We start from the raw sequence: 21,324 nt of genomic DNA on the forward strand, positions 1-21,324 counted from the left end.
GGAATTCAGTAGAGTCTTAGCCACGGTTGGAAAAGTACTTCGTGGCTTCTACGATTCACGATCCTACACAGACGTTGAGCCTCTCTCCACGCTTATTCCGTCGCTCACACCCATCGCACTCTTCAGCTCTTTAACTCATGTGCTGGCCGTGCTACTCTGTCGTACGTCCATTACGAAGCCAGTTCAATGTCCATTATGACATTCCTCGTGCGCCAGCGTATATTCTAAATTCTGAGACATCTTTCTCGACTATCATCCACTTTCCTTCTCACATTCTCATTTGCACGATTTACAGCGTCCTCCAAACCAACCCTTGGGGCCTTGTAGGCCTTTCATTCTTATCAACATATTCAAAGCCTGTAGCAGTCCTGTCACTTATCAGTCGCTACACGCCACGACCCGTACATCCTCCGATCCAGCTCTTGGAGTCCTTCCACGTCTGGTTATAGGTGCCGACCATCTATCCCTGTCGGATCCCTCCTGCAAAATTCTGTGAGATCTAATATATTTCGCCTAACATCCTGCTGTCTTTCCTCCTGTAAAGGCAGCGTGTCTCATGCTCCTGCCCTGTTTCCAGATCAGCAACATCGCAAGATACAGCAAAGCTAACGACAAGCCACTCCCTGCACCCCCATTGCTTGATCCCCTCTCCAGGATTCCTCACGCCGGTGGCACCGTGTGCGACCAAAGGGTTCTCCTGCATTGCACAGAGCTGCAGCTGTTCCTCATCTGGACAACCCTAGCAGGACTTCCCTGACTCTCCTGGAAATTTAAGATGCAAAACATGGCCACACTGGGCCATGTCTCTGTTTCCACCTTCAGTAGCCTCGGCAAACCCTCTTCCCTTCACCAGCCATGACTTCTTCGAGATGGATGAGACATTCCTTTATTCGGGGGTGAAGGGATGTGACACCTTACTGTCGTGTAGCGATGGTTGCCGCAGACACGGTCCGCTAGCGACACTTCTTCTGGAGCTCAGACGATAACTATTCACACCAATAGACACATGCTGGGTTGTTTACAACTGAACCTAGTAATGGTACTTGAATTACGTAACCATTACGGCACCTCACCTCACCCTCTCGATATCAGCAATATTCTACTGTGTTTCTGTAGAATAGTTAACATATTTCTGTGATAACATTCAGATTTGATTTCATTAATGTAGAGGAACCTTGATACATCGATATGCTTATATTGCAATGATATTATTCTTATGTGTATTCTTTCTTTTGTCACTATGATCTTTGTCGTACTTGTAACTCTGATTTTTGGGAGCGTAAGCGGTTATTCGAGAGTCAAGTATTGGTCGTCATGCTGGAAAGAGCAAATTGTAGTCAGTTTATAAAATGTGAACTTTAACAGTGAGGAAGATGTTTTCAAGTATGTTTTGTATTGTGAAGTGATGTTTTGGAATGACTTGAGTGATATTGCAACAAAAGAAATAAAAAAGAAGTGTAACTTAAATTCGGAGTGCTGATTACTTTTTTACATCACCATTGTCCTAACTTTCAAAGGTTTAATCTTCAAGAATGGTTTGTGAAACACATCTTTAAAACTTTTGAATATCGCAGAATAACACCTAGGCCTCTTTGCATGCGAGCTTGGAATTTTCGACGATTGAGCCATGAGTTCACAACGAGACCAGCGTGGGAAACACGAAAAGATGAGTGCCTAGTTTATCCATTATTTCATGAAATGACTTTATTAACTGTGCTCTAATGACACCTGCCACATAATATAACTTTGTTGTTGCCCGAAAATGCAATATTTAGCAGCGTGAGCGACACTACAATCATAATTAATTTTTGACTTGTGTTGTGGCAGGGTTGTTAGAACCTCCAGCAGTCAGCACAGGACCGCGTGGCGCCAGCCTCGCCGCCAGAGGATAAAAGACGCAGCAAACGGTGCTGGCGTCATGGCACTACCTTGCTTCCTTGAGTCATATGTTTCTAGTGGTAGCCGTCCTACCTTCAAGGATCCCCCCCCCCCCCCCCCAGCCCCACCGCCCCGCGACCACTCTGGATTCAGTTTACATTCCCGGCTTTGCAGTGACTGCGTCTTGTGGTTCCTCAGATTTCTTTTGCCTAGTGCACTATACACACCATGCTCTCTCACTCATTGAGTGCACTCTAAGCTCCGTACTCTGCACTAGCCACGCCTTGCACTTCATCCATCAATCAAAGTCCACCACACTGAGCTGACTGAGGAATACCACAATACTGTGTCCAAATGGCAGGCTATTGCCAAATGCATCCTTCACGCACCACTTCACAGTACTTTGTCTCCACCTCGTCTAATAATCCACCACCTCAAGGAACATTTTTACCACGGACTTCCTGCACAAGTGGATATCCCAGTACTATGACAGTAAATACCTGCTAGAACATGCCAGAGCTTCAGTGATTAATCTATCAGAATGAAGTGAGTAGCACAGATTCACATTCAAAGGAACTGTTATTGTCTTTTGCTTATTGGACTCAATTAGGGTTCATTGTTCTTGGCTACCTGGGCACATCAAGCGTAGCGTGTTGTTGGTCTCGGACATGACCACTGAAATTATGTTGACTGCCGTTGTATTGTAAATATTTAACATAGAGTTATAAAAACATGTTCAACATAATCTATCATATTCATCATCAACATCATTATCATCATAACCACCATTTAACACTCACTGATGGATAAAGTTACATCTTGTATATATAATATAAGTAAAAACTATATGGACCACATATTGTTACTGTTACTGTGGCGATTTATCCACTCACATGTACCCATCTTCTGCAAGTTGTCATTTTAAAAAGGAATTTTCATGCCAAAAGTGGCCATGAAATATAGACGTTCTGAAATAGTACTGTGTTGGATCCTTGTAATTTGGTCCGTCTTACAAGGGGAGGCCGCCAATTGTGAAATTCAGATTCGATTCATACTGCGCATAATAAAAGCTCATGGCCAGAGGTGTAATGTGGCAAAGCACCAAGATGCACTTCTCAGCCGTTGTCGAGAAAATGGACAGTTAAAAGAAACCGTTGCGGTGAAATACTCTCTACGATTAATAGTTTTCTACAGCGTCGTGGCGCAGTGGTAAGCGCTCGGATTCATAATCTGAAAGTCGCAGGATCGAATCTCGCGCCATGCAACCTTTTTTTTTTTTAGTATTCTTGTTTGTAATTCAAATGTGTGTATACACACACACACACATACATACATACATATATATATATATATGTTGAAAGGTGGCTACACTGTGCCACTGCGCCAGAGAGTGCGCCAAAGAGTACTATTAAGCCGCCTCCACAGTGCTTGTTATGAGATTGTAGAAGTCAGTGGTTGTTGAGAGTTCGTGGCAGTCAGTGGTTGTTAAGAGATCGGAGAGGACAGTGCGTGTTAAGATCTCATGGCAGTCAGTGCTAGAAGAGAGCTCGTAGAGGACAGTGTGTGTTAAGAGCTCGTGGTTGTCGTGAAGTTGGAGTAAGATGTTGTAGTAAAGAGTGTTCTATGTTTTATGCAGTTATTTGATGGGAGAGATAGCAGATGTTATTGTAATGAGTGCATTTCGTCAATATATATGAAGGTAAAATTTATAATGTTCCTTTATTAGTTGTGTATCTGAAATAATGTGTCACTACAGGTTCAGTCAACAAAGCATCTGGCTTGTGTTCTTGTATTAGAGTGAATTCTGGTTTTCTTACGCAATTACAGTTTTTCTAAATTTCTTTTGTCACGTCAGCATAGTTGGTATTTAAAAAATTCTTGTCTTGTTGGAAAAGAACCGTGCCAGATGTGGACGTTGAGTCACACTCCCACATACAGAACAGTTACTCTTGTGCTTATTGGTGTTGTAGGTTTTATAGTTGCTGGGGGACTTAATTAATTAACTGTATTTACGAAAATTTTCTTACATTGTTTGTTGCAGTCAGATAGCGTAAATATACTAGTCAGGGCCAGCCGATTACGAGACTTGCGTAATCGGACATACAGCTACGAAAAATAAAAAACATTTTCAATCTATTTATTTAATTAAGCCCCCATGCACGTGGCGACCGCTGCTTCGGATCGTCCCTTGGAATTTTTCTGATTGTGAAAATTGTAGACTGTAGTATTGTTGTAGTAAGTTGTAGTTAGTAATTGTAGTCTATTTTGCATGTGTAGATTTGGTAATTGGCATTCTTCTAATGGTATTTTTCAAAATTTAATTTTTATTGCCTTGTATACGCGTTTGACAATCTTGTGCAATTATTTCAATTGTTCGATTGATCGTGTCTGAGGGAGACATTTCATGTGAATAGTATTGTTGGAGATTAGGAGGCATTGTGTAATTTTCGTACAGTGACGAATTTTTTGTGTATTTTGTAAATGATTACGCGATCAATGAAACAGGCAAAAATGATGAATAGTCAGAATAACGAAATTGTTAACATGGCGAACTCGCCAACAGAGGAAAACAGTGTCATGAGTAATGTAGTGGAAAACAATTTAATAAGCAAGGAAAATAGTCCGGTAACAGTTCAAAATGTTTCTCAATCAGAAAATTCACAGATTACGAGATTAACGACAGAAGAGATAAAGCAGTTGATGGGTGCTATACTAAATTTGGGATCAAAGATGGAAACAATGGAAACGCAGTTAGACTCATTACGATCTGAAATTAGAACTGAGATGCAAGCAATGACAACATGGTTACGCTCACGAGGAGGGACAGGTTTCAAAAATACGAATGACGAATCAAATAAAGAAATTAGAGAAGAAGTACAACCGATTTTGAAGGCTCACAATAATAGCTTAATTTCAACAGAAATCAGACAAGAGGAACAGGACAGAGAATGGGAAGGAAAAGATCGCGTGATAGTACAGAATTTTTCAGAGTTAAATTTACAATGTGCACATGATAAGGAAGAAATACTTGAGAGAATCGAGGAGTCCGTATCAAATGACAGATTAAATAACATAACACAACAATATGAACAGTTAACTACTAAATGTGACTATACCGAAACCCGAGTCGCGACACTTACAGAAGACGTAAATAAACAGAAAGAACAATTAAGTGACTCATCAGAGAGAGTTGAAGAGATCTCAGATAAATTGACAAGTGTTAGTTTAGCAGATGGGTTTGAAGAAAATAATTTGTTTCATTTACGGGATGCAACAAGAGAGCGTCAGGCGCGCGAACTTGACAATAATCGTCATTGGGACTGGGACAGACACGGTAGGTCTTTGTCGCCACGAGGCGAAAACTTTGACTATAAACACTTTTTGACTGTCCGGAAATTTAAGATCTTCCGCAACTCAAAGAATGAGATACATCCATGTTCATGGTTAGATCAATTTACGTACGCACTTTCGCCAAAGTTGCCATTAAATCACAAACTTGAAATTATGTGCAGTTATTAAGGTCCTCAGGGGATTCACTACTCTAAGTGAATATGTGCCGTAGCGAGCATAGGGCCCCGAGCTGTAGTGGTGCTAGTTCTCTTTTAGTTTTCTGGACCGCTGCCTACTCTTTTACTATTCTTTGCATCTGTCAAACCAACTCTTCGACTATCAATCGATCTAGTGAGTAAGAACAATAACCGGATATGACTGTTTTACCCAAAAGTGACTTTGGAAATTACCATGTGGAGTTACTGTATCTTCAGCAGCATTCATTCGTAGCCTAAATGAAATTTTACCTGTTTATCTTCGTGACAATATTACTTCTTATGTTGACGACATTCTTATTGCTAAATGTTCTTGGAGTGAGCATAACAAAATTTTGGACTCATTATTACGTATTTTTGCAAGAGTTGGCATCACAGTGAACTTAGAAAAATCTGAATTTGGTCGTTCTCAGGTGAAATTTCTCGGTCACATTATTTCTACAGAAGGTATTCTTCCTGATCCAGAGAAATTAGACGCTATTCGTAATTATGCTGTTCCTACCACAAAACGTGATGTTCGTAGTTTCCTTGGTGTCTGTAATTTTCTTAGACGCTTTGTTAGATTGGACGATTTGGCCACACCTCGTTTATGTGAACTATCCGGAAAGAAATCTAATTGGTGTTGGGATGAGGAAGCTCAGTCAGAATTTGAACAACTTCGTGATGCTTTAGTTGCTGCTCCACTTCTTTCACATCCGGATTTATCTAAAGAATTTTGTTTGGCGACGGACTCATCATACAAAGGCCTAGGTGCACATTTATTTCAAGAGATAGAAGAAAACGGCGTTGTAGTCCAGAAAACTATTGCATTTGGAAGTCGTGTTCTTTCTAAATCAGAAAAGAATTATTCGATTACGGAACTTGAAGCTTTGGCTGTTGTTTGGGCTTTCACAAAATTTCGCACATTTTTGTTTGGCAGACATACTAAGGTTTACACCGATCATCGAGCTCTGGAATTTCTTATGTCAACAAAATTAACTCACGGCAGATTGTCACGATGGGCGTTGTACCCACAGGAATTTGACTTTAGTATTGTTTACATACAGGGTTCTTCTAATATTGTTGCCGATGCTTTATCACGTGCACCTATGGGTTTGAAACAAAGTGCTGAAGAGGACTGCAAGGAAAACAATTATTGTTTGATGTATATTCAAGGCGTTGCGTTTGAGAACTTTATTTCGTCTTCGCTCCAGGACATCGCTAAGGAGCAAAATAAGGATCCAATCTGGAAGGACATTAAGGAGAAGTGGAGGAGAAAGGAAAGCGTAGCGATTAGACAGCATTATTTAGTCCGCAATGACATTCTTTTTAAACGAAAATCGGTCGACAACTCCGTTTGGTTAGTTTGTATTCCTGATGAGTGGGTTAATGAGCTGATTTGGTATACGCATTTCAGTTATGCACACTTTGGTCCCCGAAAATGCTTTCATAAATTACGAGAAAATTGTTACTTCAGTAATATGGAAAAACGTATTCGATCTGTTCTTGCCAAATGTAAATTATGTCAAATGGCTAAGCCTCCAACGATTTCTCACAGAGCACCGTTGTTTCCCATCATTCCAGCGAAATTAAAGGAGATGGCTGCAGTCGATTTGTTCGGTCCAGTGGTTCGTTCTACTAATGGTTTTGCGTACATTTTCGTAGCAGTGGAATTGACATCAAAATATGTGTGTTTTACACCTTTACGCAAAGCAACAGCTCGTTCAGTATCCAACGCTTTTATCAAACATTTTCTTAAAGAAGTTGGTCATGTTGATAAGGTTATATCAGATAATGGATCACAGTTTCGTTCTAAAATTTGGCTTCGTACTCTACAGCGTCGTAAAATTAAACCAATCTTCATTTCACTTTTTCACCCTCAATCTAACGCTTCAGAGAGATGGATGAAGGAAATCAATAAATTGTGTCGTCTTTATTGTCATCAGAATCACAGAACTTGGGATCAGTATCTTCATATTTTTCAAAACATTCTGAATGAACTTCCTAATGACTCAACTTCGTTACCGCCTCTATTGATATTAAAAAATAAAGTACCAACAAATCGCATATCTGAAATCATTCCTTTTCCGCCTTCACGGAAACTGCGGCATTCTGAAGTTGTCAACCTGGCTCTACAAAATATTGCATCTGCGGCTGCTAGAAGAGAGAAATCAGCGAAACGTCCTGGTCGTTCAAAAATCTTGTCAGTTGGTCAGAAGGTGTTAATTAAGTCCAACCGTTTGTCTCACAAAGGAAAAGGCTTGTGTCGCAAATTTTTTCTGCTTTATAACGGTCCATATAGAATTCGTAAAATTATACATGATAACACTGTCGAAGTAGAAACTCTTAAATCACGACGCTCTAAAGGAATACATCATATATCTAACGTAAAAATTTTTGAGGAATGACATACTTGTGAAAAACTAACAGCTAGATGTAAACATGCGGAGAGTACAAGGATACCGCGCTGTGTTTTGGCGGCGGCACATACTCAAAGCAACAGTGAAGTCTGCGCGCCGCACAAGGCAGTCGTTGACCGCGAACAATAGCTTCCTACGTCATGCGCCCACAGCTGATCGAGCGCTCAGTGCGAATGCACTGACAGACATAAACAAATACACAGTTTAATTTCTCCGACTAAATTCAGTATAAAGCTATAGTGACTTGATGAATTGTGTTATTAACATTCAGTATTTTTCAGGATACGGTTGTATAAAATATTTAAGAACTACAGGTAAATTCTGTGTGTCTCCGACGTTAAGACGACTTGCTATCGAGAAAATTTCAGAAAGAGTGTAATTTCGAAGAAGAAACTAATAAACTAAAAAAGGTAACTGTTAATTGAGTTCATTTTTCAGGTAACATGTTTCCACTTAGGTACGTACTTTAGACGTAATTTGCGGCTCGCGATTACGTGATTCATGCCTTGTGCTAAATTTTATGTTCTATGGATTTACTTGTGAAGCGACGTGCTTGTGTACATTTACTGATTTTGACAATTATTGATTAATGAACTGGGTTGTAACTTGTGTATATTATGCATCGCTTGGCTGCTATGCTTTTTCACTGACTGATTTTGACAATGATTATTAATGAACTGGGTTGTGACTTGTATATATTATACATCGCTTGGCTACACTGCTTTTTCACTGATGTCATTTTTTTTTTAATTATGTGCCTGCTGTGCTTATTTATTTGAATTATAATTGTAACCTGATTTATTGTGCTGATGTGTTTAGGTATGTAAGTTATACTTTGTGATTTATCTGCTTGCGCCTTCATGTTTATTTATTAGGATGACATATGAACATTTATTTGCTTATGCTGATATGATGCTAATGACTTGTTTATTACGTAAGATATATGTTTGCTGCTTTTTGCATGGATTACATATTTACACATTTCTGTTTTGTTGCCATAACTGCTCTTTAATTTGGTATATAGAAATGCTGATATACTGTGTATGAACATAGAGTTTAGGTCACATTACTGTATTAATTATAGATTGTTCGCTTGGCAGAGCCTCGTTGTAGGAATTGTGCTGCATCCACTTGTTGACATTCTGTTCTTTACTGGTCTATTTACTCGCTATTGCTTGTTTTGCTTACGCTCAGTGCCTTATATTTTTAAGATAAGAAAATTCACTGCTATAATTCGACGAACGACATTAGTACAAGAAAGTCATTGAAGTCACATGAGCTGAGGTTTTATGGAAGCTGTATAAATTTATGCAAATAGGAAGGAGGCTAACGACATGACGGACCGAAACTAGGTTTAGACCATTAACAATTATTAGACTGCATTTTTCGTAAGCAATTGAAATAGGAAGTGACACTTGACACAAAAAATACTCCACATGTTTGCTTCTGCTATGATTCTTGAAGTGGTGTACACACTGTGAAATATTATGATCATTCACACTCCGTAATCGTACTTAATTACTGAGAGTTATTCGAACTAAGTCTGTTAGAGGTCAGGTATGCATTTCTTTTATTTAATGATGGACAAGGAACCAAAATGTATCTTATAATTTATAATGAGTAGAAAATTTGGGTCAGATGGATTACACAGAGGTTGTGTGTGGACACTGTGTCTTCGGATTGTATGGGATGCTGAATTGAAGTTGCATTAGGATTTTATCTGTACTTGTTCAAGGAGACTGACTAGAGGAAAGAGTTGTTATGGAAGTGAAATGATATTGGTGCTGAGGTTTATATGTAGCGACGTATTATTGAGGTATTGAGAGTATATTAAGTTGTTGATTATTGGAGTTTTTGTGGACAAGAGGTAAGGTAAATGATATTGATGATAAGACGTATTGAAGAGGTATTAGTAACGTATTGAGATTATGTGATGCAGATGATTATTGGAGTTTTGGTGTATAAGAGGCAAAGTAAGTGAGGAGCATATTTTTTTTTGGGTTGGTCTTATGGAACAAGGAGGATGAAGATAGCAGACTAGAACACTAAAATAGAAGGAAGATGGTCTATACACACACTTTGTTAAATAACTAAGCAGTATATACTTTTTTTTGGAGAGAGGAAGTAATTGCATATCTTGGCTCACTGACAGTTGTTCAACAACAGTACATTTTGATCTGGCTTGGCAAACATTGGTCTTGACATGATGACTATGACGTTGACTAACTATTATTGACTGTTATACATTGCTGCCAGTACTACTTGATACACATGATGAACATCAGATTTAGACAGAATTACATTTACACAGTTAACACTATTCAATTACACAGTAGTACTTAATGTGGATGAAAGATGAGTGAGTGTGTTTTGTGTGTTTTCCTTTACTAATCCTAACCACCTATCTCCTAAATATTATTTTATTTGTTGGTAGTGGCTTGCACTGACACCCATAAATATTATAGGTACTGGTATTTGAGTATTTGTAATAGTTAATAGGACAATTATCTGACATCATTTGTGTGTTTGTTATGATTTGTATGTTACTGTAAAAGCATTTGTATGTGTATTCAAACTATTATTCTTGCCTGAACTGTCTGATTAGTGAAGATAAATATTCTAACTGTTACCTGCACTTTTCAACATGATGTGTGACATTTAGTCATGTTTAATTTCTGCTGATGAACAGTGTGATCAGTGTTAGTGAGTTTGATGGAACTGCTTCTGCTGAGAGTTGTGACTTTTTGCTGTCTGCACCTACTTAATATTGCTGGGTGCCATTGATGAACTGTTTTTACTGAAATGAAGTCACTTGTTGCTGTCTGCACCTGCTCAGCATTACTGGGTGCAACTGATGGACTGCTTCTACTGAAGTGAAGTCACTTGTTGGTGTCTGCACCTGCTCTCAACGTTGCTGGGCGCAACTGATGAACTGTTTTTACTGAAATGAAGTCACTTGTTGCTGTCTGCACCTACTCACCACCAATGCTGATGGACTGCTTCTACTGAACTAATGTGACTTGTTGCTGTGTGTACCTCTTGAACTTTACTGGGTGCCACAGATGGAACTGTTTTTACTGAAATGAAGTCACTTGTTGCTGTCTGCACCTACTCAACATTGCTGGGTGCAACTAATGGACTGCTTTTACTGAAATGATGTCACTTGTTGGTGTCTGCACCTGCTTAACATTGCTGGGTGCCACTGATGAACTGTTTCTACTGAATTAATGTGACTTGTTGCTGGGTGTACCTGCTAAACTTTACTGGGTGCAACTGATGGACTGCTTCTACTGAAAAGATGTCACCTGTTAGTGTCTTTTTTTTTTTGTTTGTATAAACTAATCATTGAAAGCATTTTATGGGAACATTTGTATAAACTGATTTTTTTGTATATTGTGTAAACTATTATGTGAAGCCACCTGCATGAAAAGAAGTTGTATTGCTTACTGTATTTCATACATTAGGTTAGTGAAAGGTCAGTGCAAAGCCAAAATTTTTAACTAATTATGTGATGTTTAGGTATTAATATTATCTTTTATTTTTGTCTGTATTTTTGTGGACGAATTTGGTGGTATTTTCACCACCAATGCTGGCAAAAATACCATCAAATTCTGGCCTGTGGAGGAGGGGCATATGAAAGGTGGCTACACTGTGCCACTGCGCCAGAGAGTGCGCCAAAGAGTACTATTAAGCCGCCTCCACAGTGCTTGTTATGAGATTGTAGAAGTCAGTGGTTGTTGAGAGTTCGTGGCAGTCAGTGGTTGTTAAGAGATCGGAGAGGACAGTGCGTGTTAAGATCTCATGGCAGTCAGTGCTAGAAGAGAGCTCGTAGAGGACAGTGTGTGTTAAGAGCTCGTGGTTGTCGTGAAGTTGGAGTAAGATGTTGTAGTAAAGAGTGTTCTATGTTTTATGCAGTTATTTGATGGGAGAGATAGCAGATGTTATTGTAATGAGTGCATTTCGTCAATATATATGAAGGTAAAATTTATAATGTTCCTTTATTAGTTGTGTATCTGAAATAATGTGTCACTACAGGTTCAGTCAACAAAGCATCTGGCTTGTGTTCTTGTATTAGAGTGAATTCTGGTTTTCTTACGCAATTACAGTTTTTCTAAATTTCTTTTGTCACGTCAGCATAGTTGGTATTTAAAAAATTCTTGTCTTGTTGGAAAAGAACCGTGCCAGATGTGGACGTTGAGTCACACTCCCACATACAGAACAGTTACTCTTGTGCTTATTGGTGTTGTAGGTTTTATAGTTGCTGGGGGACTTAATTAATTAACTGTATTTACGAAAATTTTCTTACATTGTTTGTTGCAGTCAGATAGCGTAAATATACTAGTCAGGGCCAGCCGATTACGAGACTTGCGTAATCGGACATACAGCTACGAAAAATAAAAAACATTTTCAATCTATTTTATTTAATTAAGCCCCCATGCAACGTATGTATATAATTCCCGGCAATCAGTTGCAACAATTATGCATATAATAAGTTGTTGAAAGTCGTTTCTCGTGGAAAAACTGGCGACTTCGAACATCATTATGTTTTCCGCGAACAAAGTTGTATTTCATAAATGTTATTAATTGTCTCCATATTGTTAACCACGTATAGTTAACGGAAGACGTAGAAACGATATTCCGAAACGAATGCGTATAGCGTAAGTCAAACGTTCGAATTAGAATAGAAACCCCACGAACTCAAATTTGCTGTGGCAGGTATGAAATATAAACTCCGTTACTGGCTCGTTACACTTTAAGGACAGATGTTGAATGGGCCGAAACGAGCCGCCGCATAACAGCGTAGTTGCCTGCTAACTTCGAAAGAAGGTAGATGCGGCCCCTAGCGCAACTTATAACATCGTCGAAAATCAGTGCGGACGTGAGAGTTTTGGTACACCCTGTTAAACAAACGGAAAAATAGAGGCGGTACAATTGGAGAGCGATCCGCCATCACCAACATGCATAAGCAATTCATTAATAGTTTATATTTGAATTACAAAAAACTAATAATAAAAAAATGTTGCATGGCGCGAAATTCGATCCGGCGACCTTCGGATTACGAACCCTAGCGCTTACCGCTGAGCTACGACGATGTAGAAAACTATTAATCGTAGAGAGTATTTCACCGCAACGGTTTCTTTTAACTGTCCATTTTCTCGACAACGGCTGAGAAGTGCATCTTGGTGCTTTGCCACGTTACACCTCTGGCCATGAGCTTTTATTCTGCGCAGTATGAATCGAATCTGAATTTCACAATTGGCGGCCTCCCCTTGTTAGTGTACAAAAGCCAACGGCCTTGTTGCAGTGGTAACACCGGTTCCCGTCACATCACCGACGTTAAGTGTCGTCAGGCTTTGCTAGCATTTGGATGGGTGACCGCCGTAGCGGCTCTGGTCACGAAAACCGACAACGGCCGGGAGAGCGATGTGCTGACCACATGGATCATAATGTCCGCATCCAGTGACGCCTGTCGGTTGAGGATGACCCGACGGTCGGTCGGTACCGTTGGGCCTTCCGAGAATTGTACGGACGGAGACTGTAGCGTACAAAACTCTCATTTCTATTTTTATTCGATACCAAGATGTGTAGGTAAGTGCGCTTGTCTACGTAATATTGCGAAATTCCTTAAGCCGTTCATCCTGCCACTCAGCTTATAGCCTGCACGTGATTATTACGTCTATGCAGTTGTAGACCAAATTTGTAAAGGACACACTTCCGACTGCATAATGAATGGACACAAGGAAATAGTTTTCCCGGAACTGCTCTGTGGAAACACGTGTAACGAATACTCACTTGGTCTCCTTGATGACCAGCTCGTTGATGCCGAAGATGCTGATATCGTTGAAGGTGATGCCGAAGCCGGGGCTGCCGTCGGTGTGGCGCACCTTGATCTCACTCACCTTGAGAGGGTTCAGGTCCGGCACGTTGTACTTGCGGTCTCCTGCAGGCCAACGGGAGTATCAGAAAGCTGTCGAGGCAGCGCTACGTCGAGTCAGAACTGAGGCTGCAATCTGTGGCTGGTCGAAAATTATAACTTCTCAACGTACTCTGCTTGAAAGGACGAAGTATGTTTCTCAGAATGTAATTTTACCGGTATTGATTACTAAGTTATACTTGAAATCAGTGAGGTATGAAGAGCTAAAATAATGAATTTACGTGTATTTCGTACCACTAAAATGCGATAGGTTGTTTGTGAATAAAGCCGAATCTACGGTATAGGTTAGAGATCACTCCTTGCTTCGAGTTTTAACAACGAACAGAAGACGAAAAATGGGTTGTCAACAAATAAATAATTGTGTGAAACTGCACTGTATTAAACGTGTATGCCAGTCGTTAACTGCCCTAATTCTTTATTTGAGCTACGGCGTGTACTGAATAGCGGCTTTCAGTCTGTTTATCTTCTTCTATTGCCAGACTTTCATGCCTGAGATCGCTTATGTCTGAGACCGCTGAATGCAAGACTGCCACTCGCTTCCACTGCCTCAAAACTACAACACCAGCTCCACAGTTCCTCTGCTTCTTTGGTCACCCTAAAAAATCTATTGTGGAAATTTCTAATTTATTCCCTTGAATAAATCCAGTGCGAGGAACTTTCCAGTTGTAGGTACACAATGTGTGCTAAGTCAATAATTGAAAGCAGCAATATTACAAATCTACTAACTGGTATCCAGTGTTGAAACTACGGGAAACGAGTCATTGTAGATCTTTTCTTGTAACAGGTGCGCAAAGATATAAGTATCAGCACAAGACTTTTAAAGATGAAGGACGTTATCATAGTGATTATAATACTTTTAGGCGACCCGGTTCTCTGTGAGATTTTCTCAACAGATAAAGATTAGCTTAGCTTCAGAAACAACCTTCAAGTCCCAATGTTGCACAGAAAGAATGAGATCATCTTATGCCAAAAATCACAAAGCTTCGTGTGGGACAGACTTCTTAATACGGCAAACGATTTACAGCACGACATGGTATGGCACGCTACAGACTGAGAGGACGACGTCCAGTACTCACCTTTGAGGATGCTCGGGATGGCCTCTTGTGCATGCTTGTAGGCGCAGTCGTTGAGGTTCGGGTCATTCTTGGAGCACGGCTTTACGTAGCTGGCTGCAACGGTACAGTTTTGATTTTTGAGACACTGACGTCTCCAAAGCTATAAGAGCATGGAATAGTGAAAACAAAGGAAGTCGAGTTTAAAATAAGTTTCAAGGTTATTGAGCGAATGAGATACCCGAATACTGTTCTCAACACAACGAACAACCTGAATTAATTCTGACAGCCGGCTGGAGTGGCCAAGCACTTCTAGGCGCTACAGTCTGGAACCGCGCGACCGCTACGGTCGCAGGTTCGAAACCTGCCTCGGGCATGGATGTGTGTGACGTCCTTAGGTTAGTTAAGTTTAAGTAGGTCTAAGTTCTAGGGGACTGATGACCTCAGAAGTTAAGTCCCATAGTGCTCAGAGCCATTTGAACCATTTAATTCTGAGTTTGATATCGATGGCACTACACTCAAGTTCTCTCGGTTCTGTTTGCCTCTTATTCCAATAATATCCACGTTCAGACATATTATAAGCACATTTAAGATGTCCACATTTAGAATACATGTATCCATACGTACTACAAAAATTGACATACATACACATATATGTATGTTCCATATCTCGTAACCAAGGGACCGATTTCAACCAGACTCGCTACACATATCAGTTAACGTCTGGGAAGAATCTCTGGGGGGAGGAGGGGAGCGAGGAGGGGGTAAGAACTACCTACCTATCAAGGGCGTGGCAGTGAGGGTGAAACAGAAATTCCAAACTTCATTCATGCATTATTTGAGAATGAGAGTACTTACTGACTTGCTACAAACTTCACACACAATTTCAAACCTTTACGAAAATTTTACTCGCTAACAGTGCCCACAAAACGATAAAACGAAAATGTTACTCGTTTGCTACATTTCTGCTGTTCGTGCAGTTAAGCTGCCATATCACGCACGACGTTTTAATTTGTTATTTCTGTAGAACTAACTAATTCCCCACACACTTTTCAGACGGTATTGGCATATACCACAGCATCTACCTCCAAAATAGTGCAATTTATGCCACATAATTCAGGAAATATGACGTAATAAACATTGAGATGCGGTAAATAAAACTGCAGGGTGCAGTTCCCTAGAGATACAGGTCAAATATGATAGAAGTGAAAGATATGTGACATGTCCGTAAGCCTACAAAGGCGTGGATGTAAAACGTACCCTAAAGCCGTGGATCCATTACATCAAACCTGGTCACACACATTACTTACTATCTGGAAAAATATGCTGAAATAGTGTACTGTGAGATAAAAATCAATAACCTCTTATTGTGTTGGGAGTGACAACATGGAGAAGGAATAAGAGGGGGGGGGGAGGAGGAATAGATGTACAAAGAGATATGTGCAAATAGGAAATGGACACAGATCTGGGAGGGGAGGAGATTGGCAGACAGAGGGAAAGGAGAAATGGACAGAGAAAGGAAACAGGAGGATATGGACAGAGAGAGGGGAGGGCGAGAAGATGGACAAAGGAAAGGCAAAGGAGAAGGCCAGGAAGAGAGGGAAGGAGGAGATGGACTGAGGAAGGGAAGTGTAGAAGGACAGTGAGAGGGTGGAAAAGGAGATTGACTGAGAGGGGGCAGGAGGATATAGCCAGAGAAAGGGAGAAGGAGGAGATGTACAGAGGAAGGGAAAAGGAAGCCAGAGAGAGGGGGAAGGAGGAGATGGACAGAGGAAGGGACAAAGAGATCAGGGAGATGGGGGAGGAGATGGACAGAGGAAGGGAAAAGAGAAGGACAGGGAGGATGGAGGAGGAGACCAACTGAGAGAGGGGACAGGAGGATGTGGACAGAGAGAGGAAGGAGGAGGAGATGTACAGAGGAAGGGAAAAGGAAGCCAGAGAGAGGTGGAAGGAGGAGATGGACAGAGGAAGGGACAAAGAGAACAGGAAGAGGGGGGGAGGAGATGGACAGAGGAAGGGAAATAGAAGGACAGGGAGAGGATGGAGGAGGAGACCAATTGATAGAGGGGCAGGAGGATGTGGACAGAGAGAGGAAGAAGGAGGAGATGTACAGAGGAAGGGAAAAGGAAGCCAGAGAGAGGGGGAAGGAGGAGATGGACAGAGGAAGGGAAAAGAGAAGGACAGGGAGAGGATTGAGGAGGAGATCAACTGAGAGAGGGGGCAGGAGAATGTGGACACAGAGAGGAAGGAGGAGGAGATGTACAGAGGAAGGGAAAAGGAAGCCAGAGAGAGGAGGAAGGAGGAGATGGACAGAGGAAGGGACAAAGAGAACAGGGAGGGGGGGGGGGAGGAGATGGACAGAGGAAGAGAAAAGAAAAGGACAGGGAGAGGATGGAGGAGGAGACCGACTGAGCGTGGGGCAGGAGGATGTGGACAGAGAGAGGAAGGAGGAGGAGATGTACAGAGGAAGGGAAAAGGAAGCCAGAGAGAGGGGGAAGGAGGAGATGGACAGAGGAAGGGACAAACAGAACGGGGAGAGGGGGAGGAGGAGATGAACAGAGAGGCATTAGGAGGACATGGACAGAGAGAGGGTGGAGCATGAGATATACAGCAGCGATGCACAAGGAGGAAATGCACAAAGATATGGGGGAGGAGAGAGATTGTGATAGGAGGAGGAGACAGAGGGTGAGGAGGAGATGGAGGGGGTAGGAGGGGATGGAGTTAGAGGGGGGAGGAGGTGAAAGACAGAGGGCGAATGAGCAGATCGGCAGAGAAGGGGGGGATGGGGGAGGAGCAGATGTCCATTGAGAGAGGGGAGCAGCAGGTGGACAGAGAGGGCAGGTAGAGGTATCAGACGGCAGAGTGAAGGGCACGAAGAGATGGACAGAGAGCGGAGGTGGAGGAGACGGCAGTTAGCGGGAAGAACTGGAGATGGAGAGAGAAGGGCCGCAGGACGCTAAGTTTAGTCTAAAAACTAATGACTTACAGTTTATTTCTACGAAAATGAGAGAGAAATAAATATTGAATATGTACTCGAGGCTAGTCGGTTAGGGGTCAGAAAACCGGATATATCAACAACATTATTGTGATAGCTTGTCATCGCTGAATATTGTCACCGACGACGCAAACCAGAATAAGATAACTGAATTTCCGAGAAAAATAGGGATGACGTACATCAACAAACCAAGAGTTTACAATATTTGCAAGGATTAAATACAAAAAATCTGCTTTTAAATGCGAACGGAGAGAAGATAGTTTTGAGAAGTGAGAAAGAATTTGTCTCTTTTGTTCGTCTTACAACAACAAGCAACGAAGAAAAGTTAGAAATGGTGAAGGACAACCAAGTTGGGGTTCGCAATTGATAGTCACAGTTTTGTTCGAAGTGCGATAGGTCAAGAAAGCTGTTCGGTAGACGGATAAGACGTTTATCAAAGAGGATTCCTTGATAACAAAGAATAATAGTAAAAAATACCAGACACAGTAATTATATCATCCTAACTAAAAAAATGATCGCTTCCTTCACCGAGTGATCAGCATGTTTCCACAACACATGTAGGACGGTGGTTCGATTGTCGACAGTGATCAAGATTTATCCACGGTAGGGAAACCAGAAAGGAGAACAAATACTCGCACGAGAACAACTAAGTGCTACTTGAAGGTGATGATTGGAGTCAGCTTTTGCAAGACGACATTAACAGTCACTAGACTGCTCAGTACTGCCGTCCCACGATGCCTGATGCGGGGGAAGGCGTGACACAGTCGGCTGAATCAATTTGCACGTGGGCTAACACTGAGCTTAATATAATTTACAAATGTAAAAGTTCGATGAGAACAGGAGACAAGAAAGAGCGTTTCTTTCCAGGGAGAAGGAGAGAACGGAGCAGGTACAGATGCAGTTGGCAGTTGACGATAAAGGTGTTACGAATTAACTTACAGCAACGAAATATGTGAGTGAAATATAAAAACAGAAGAAATCTGAGATATCGTCTTACCATAAGAACGAATGTGTAAACTGGACTGTGTGAAAAGGATTGTGGAGGAGCAACATCTACTGTAATCTACTTTACGCTAATCTGTAAGTATAGACTAATAGCTTGACACCAGATAGGATTAGATGGAGTGCGGCCCAGTCGCACAGAAAGTAACTGGCATACTACACTCCTAAATGTATGTGATTCTATCCCCAGTTCGATCCAGGCTTCCTCTTCTCACTTGTCCTTTCTTTCACGTATGGCAACATTTTGGTAATGCGAAAAATTTATTAATGCGCCATAGTTCGAAGTCCACGCTAAATGGTAAGTTTCCTTGTAATTAGCTAAGTCAGTTCAAAGGTAGGGGGTGGCACAGGCATACCACCCCCAATACGACTATGCTCAGTAAAGCACAGCGGTCTTTAAATTGGCTTTTTGGTTTTATTTTTTATTTGCTTGGCAAGAGGTGGGGTCGAAAGTGCACTGAGTAAAAATCAAAAAAATATCCGGATACGTGAGAGCAGGATTCGGGCACCAGGGACTCCGTAAAAACTTTATTGTGTTTATAGATACTCAATACATCCCGGGAATCGGAAATTGTGTTGATTTATTCCTGTTATCAATACCGGTAGCGGCAAGATATCAGAATGTGTGACATAAATGGCCGTATCTTTCGATTGCACTGACTTAGAAGCTTACATTGTTTACACCGTCAAGGGACCGTACACCTTAGTATGTGACATAAATTTGAACTTGATATACCTAACCGTTCTTGAGAAAAGGGATCTTAACAGGCGGACACACAGGCAGACAGATGGATAAAAAATGACACAAAATTCTTTTTCTGGTGATATAATTACAGATGAACAATTTTCCAATTTTTTGACTTACTTGTACTGTAAAAGCTGACTTCTTACAAAAATTCATGGTTCTACACCAATGAGAAGCACTCTATAGGTTTTGATGAGCTATGTTGAGAGTGTTAAAATACGTGAGATAAATGACCGTATCCACTGATTTAATTGATGTAGAAACTTGAATTTATCACATCGAGAAGGGACCATAGACTTAAATATGTAACATAGATTTCAAGCTTATACATCCACCGTTTCCTGAGTAAAACGGTTCTTAACAGTCAATCAGACAAACAGACGGATGGAGAGATAATAAAGTGATCCTATAAGGGTTCTGTTTTTACCAGTCGAGGTACGAAACCCTTAAAAATGACTAAAGTAATTCAGCTGAATTTCGTGGTGTTTCTGTCAATTACACCGCATATTTCCTTCAGAAATAGCACAAAAATCCATGTAAGAGAAATTTACTATAATCAACTTCAGCGTTATGAAGTTTTTCTGAAACTAATTGTATTAAGTGTAGCCTTGTGCCGAAGTGAAACATGGACGAAAAACGATTCAGACAATAAGAGAAAACTTTTTAAATGGTGTGTTACAGAAGAATTCTGAAGATTAAATGGGTAGTTGAGGTAATTAATGAGGAGATATTGAATCGAGCTGGTGAGAAAATAAATATACGGTACGCCTTGACTAAAGGAAAGGACGGGTTGGTACGAGATATCCTGGAGCTTAATGGAATCATCATTTGGTAACAGAGAGGATTTTGGTTTGAAAAGCACAGCGGGAGAATAAGGCTTGTCTACACTAAACAGGTTGAAGTTGATGTAGGTTTCAGCAAAGCTGATATGGTGACACTTGGACGGAATAAAAAATCGTGCGAGGTGCATCGAACCAGTATTCTGGCTGAACAGCGATTCTTATCGACAGCTATGCCTGAGCAGAAGTTTCGTCTCTGGCGACAAGGCTGTCCAAGAGGAAAGATGCCAGCCATTAACCTTGCTTCGTTCTTTTGGTTTTGAAAGTGTGGACTACATGGTTCCGGACGACACCAGTCTGGGCCTAGTGCTGAGAAAGCAGAGATGTTTGTGTGTGCCGCAGTATGTGGGCGTGGCTACTTACGCAGATTGAGTGCCGATGAAGGAAGTACGGCAGCGAAGGCAAGCAGCAGCAGAGCGAAGGAGACGGCGGCGTCCATGGCTCGTGCGCGAGGCGAAATTGCGGGCGTTGTCTCGCTGCCTGCCGGCGGCGACTATGGAGGCGGCGGCCAGCGCGCTCTTTTATACAGGCGCAACGAGATGTGAACACCCGCCCCACCTCCGGTGCAGAACATCTGCAGGAAGCTCACGCAGTCGCTCGCCTCGCATTACACAGATAGTTCCGAAACAACGAGAAACGGAAGCCTGCACGCCACTGTTGCGGCCTTCACTTTTCGTGTCGCCGAAACACGCTAGGGCAGAAAAGAAAAAAAGTCCGGCACCTGTTTTGCTACCTCATATGACTTTACATCACTGACAGTTCCTGACGTACGTTCTCTCACTGACTCAGCGTCTTGACTGACTAGGCATTCAATTCTTCTAAGCGAATGCATGTCGACTCTGTGCTTTTGTCTCGTTCCGAATATCAGCATACATGTCACTCCTAGTGTTGTAAAAGCAATCCGAGACAGCGATTCCATTATTCCATTACTTTT

At 41.3% G+C, this 21,324-nt stretch overlaps 1 protein-coding gene across 1 annotated transcript in view; it reads right to left on the reverse strand.

The window, feature by feature from the left end:
- Positions 1 to 20,910, reverse strand: part of LOC124774875 (protein takeout-like) — a 34,678-nt gene extending 13,768 nt beyond the window's left edge. Inside the window, exons 1-3 of the mRNA XM_047249523.1 lie at positions 20,754 to 20,910; positions 14,834 to 14,926; positions 13,616 to 13,763 (exon numbers count right to left, since the gene is read on the reverse strand). Of these exons, the coding sequence (XP_047105479.1) occupies positions 13,616 to 13,763; positions 14,834 to 14,926; positions 20,754 to 20,829 (317 nt within the window). The 5' untranslated portion in view covers positions 20,830 to 20,910. The remainder of the gene's footprint in view (positions 1 to 13,615; positions 13,764 to 14,833; positions 14,927 to 20,753) is intronic.
- Positions 20,911 to 21,324: the final 414 nt, after the last annotated feature.

Source organism: Schistocerca piceifrons, chromosome 2 (genome assembly GCF_021461385.2).
Source record: "Schistocerca piceifrons isolate TAMUIC-IGC-003096 chromosome 2, iqSchPice1.1, whole genome shotgun sequence".
Classification (NCBI taxonomy): Eukaryota; Metazoa; Arthropoda; class Insecta; order Orthoptera; family Acrididae; genus Schistocerca; species Schistocerca piceifrons.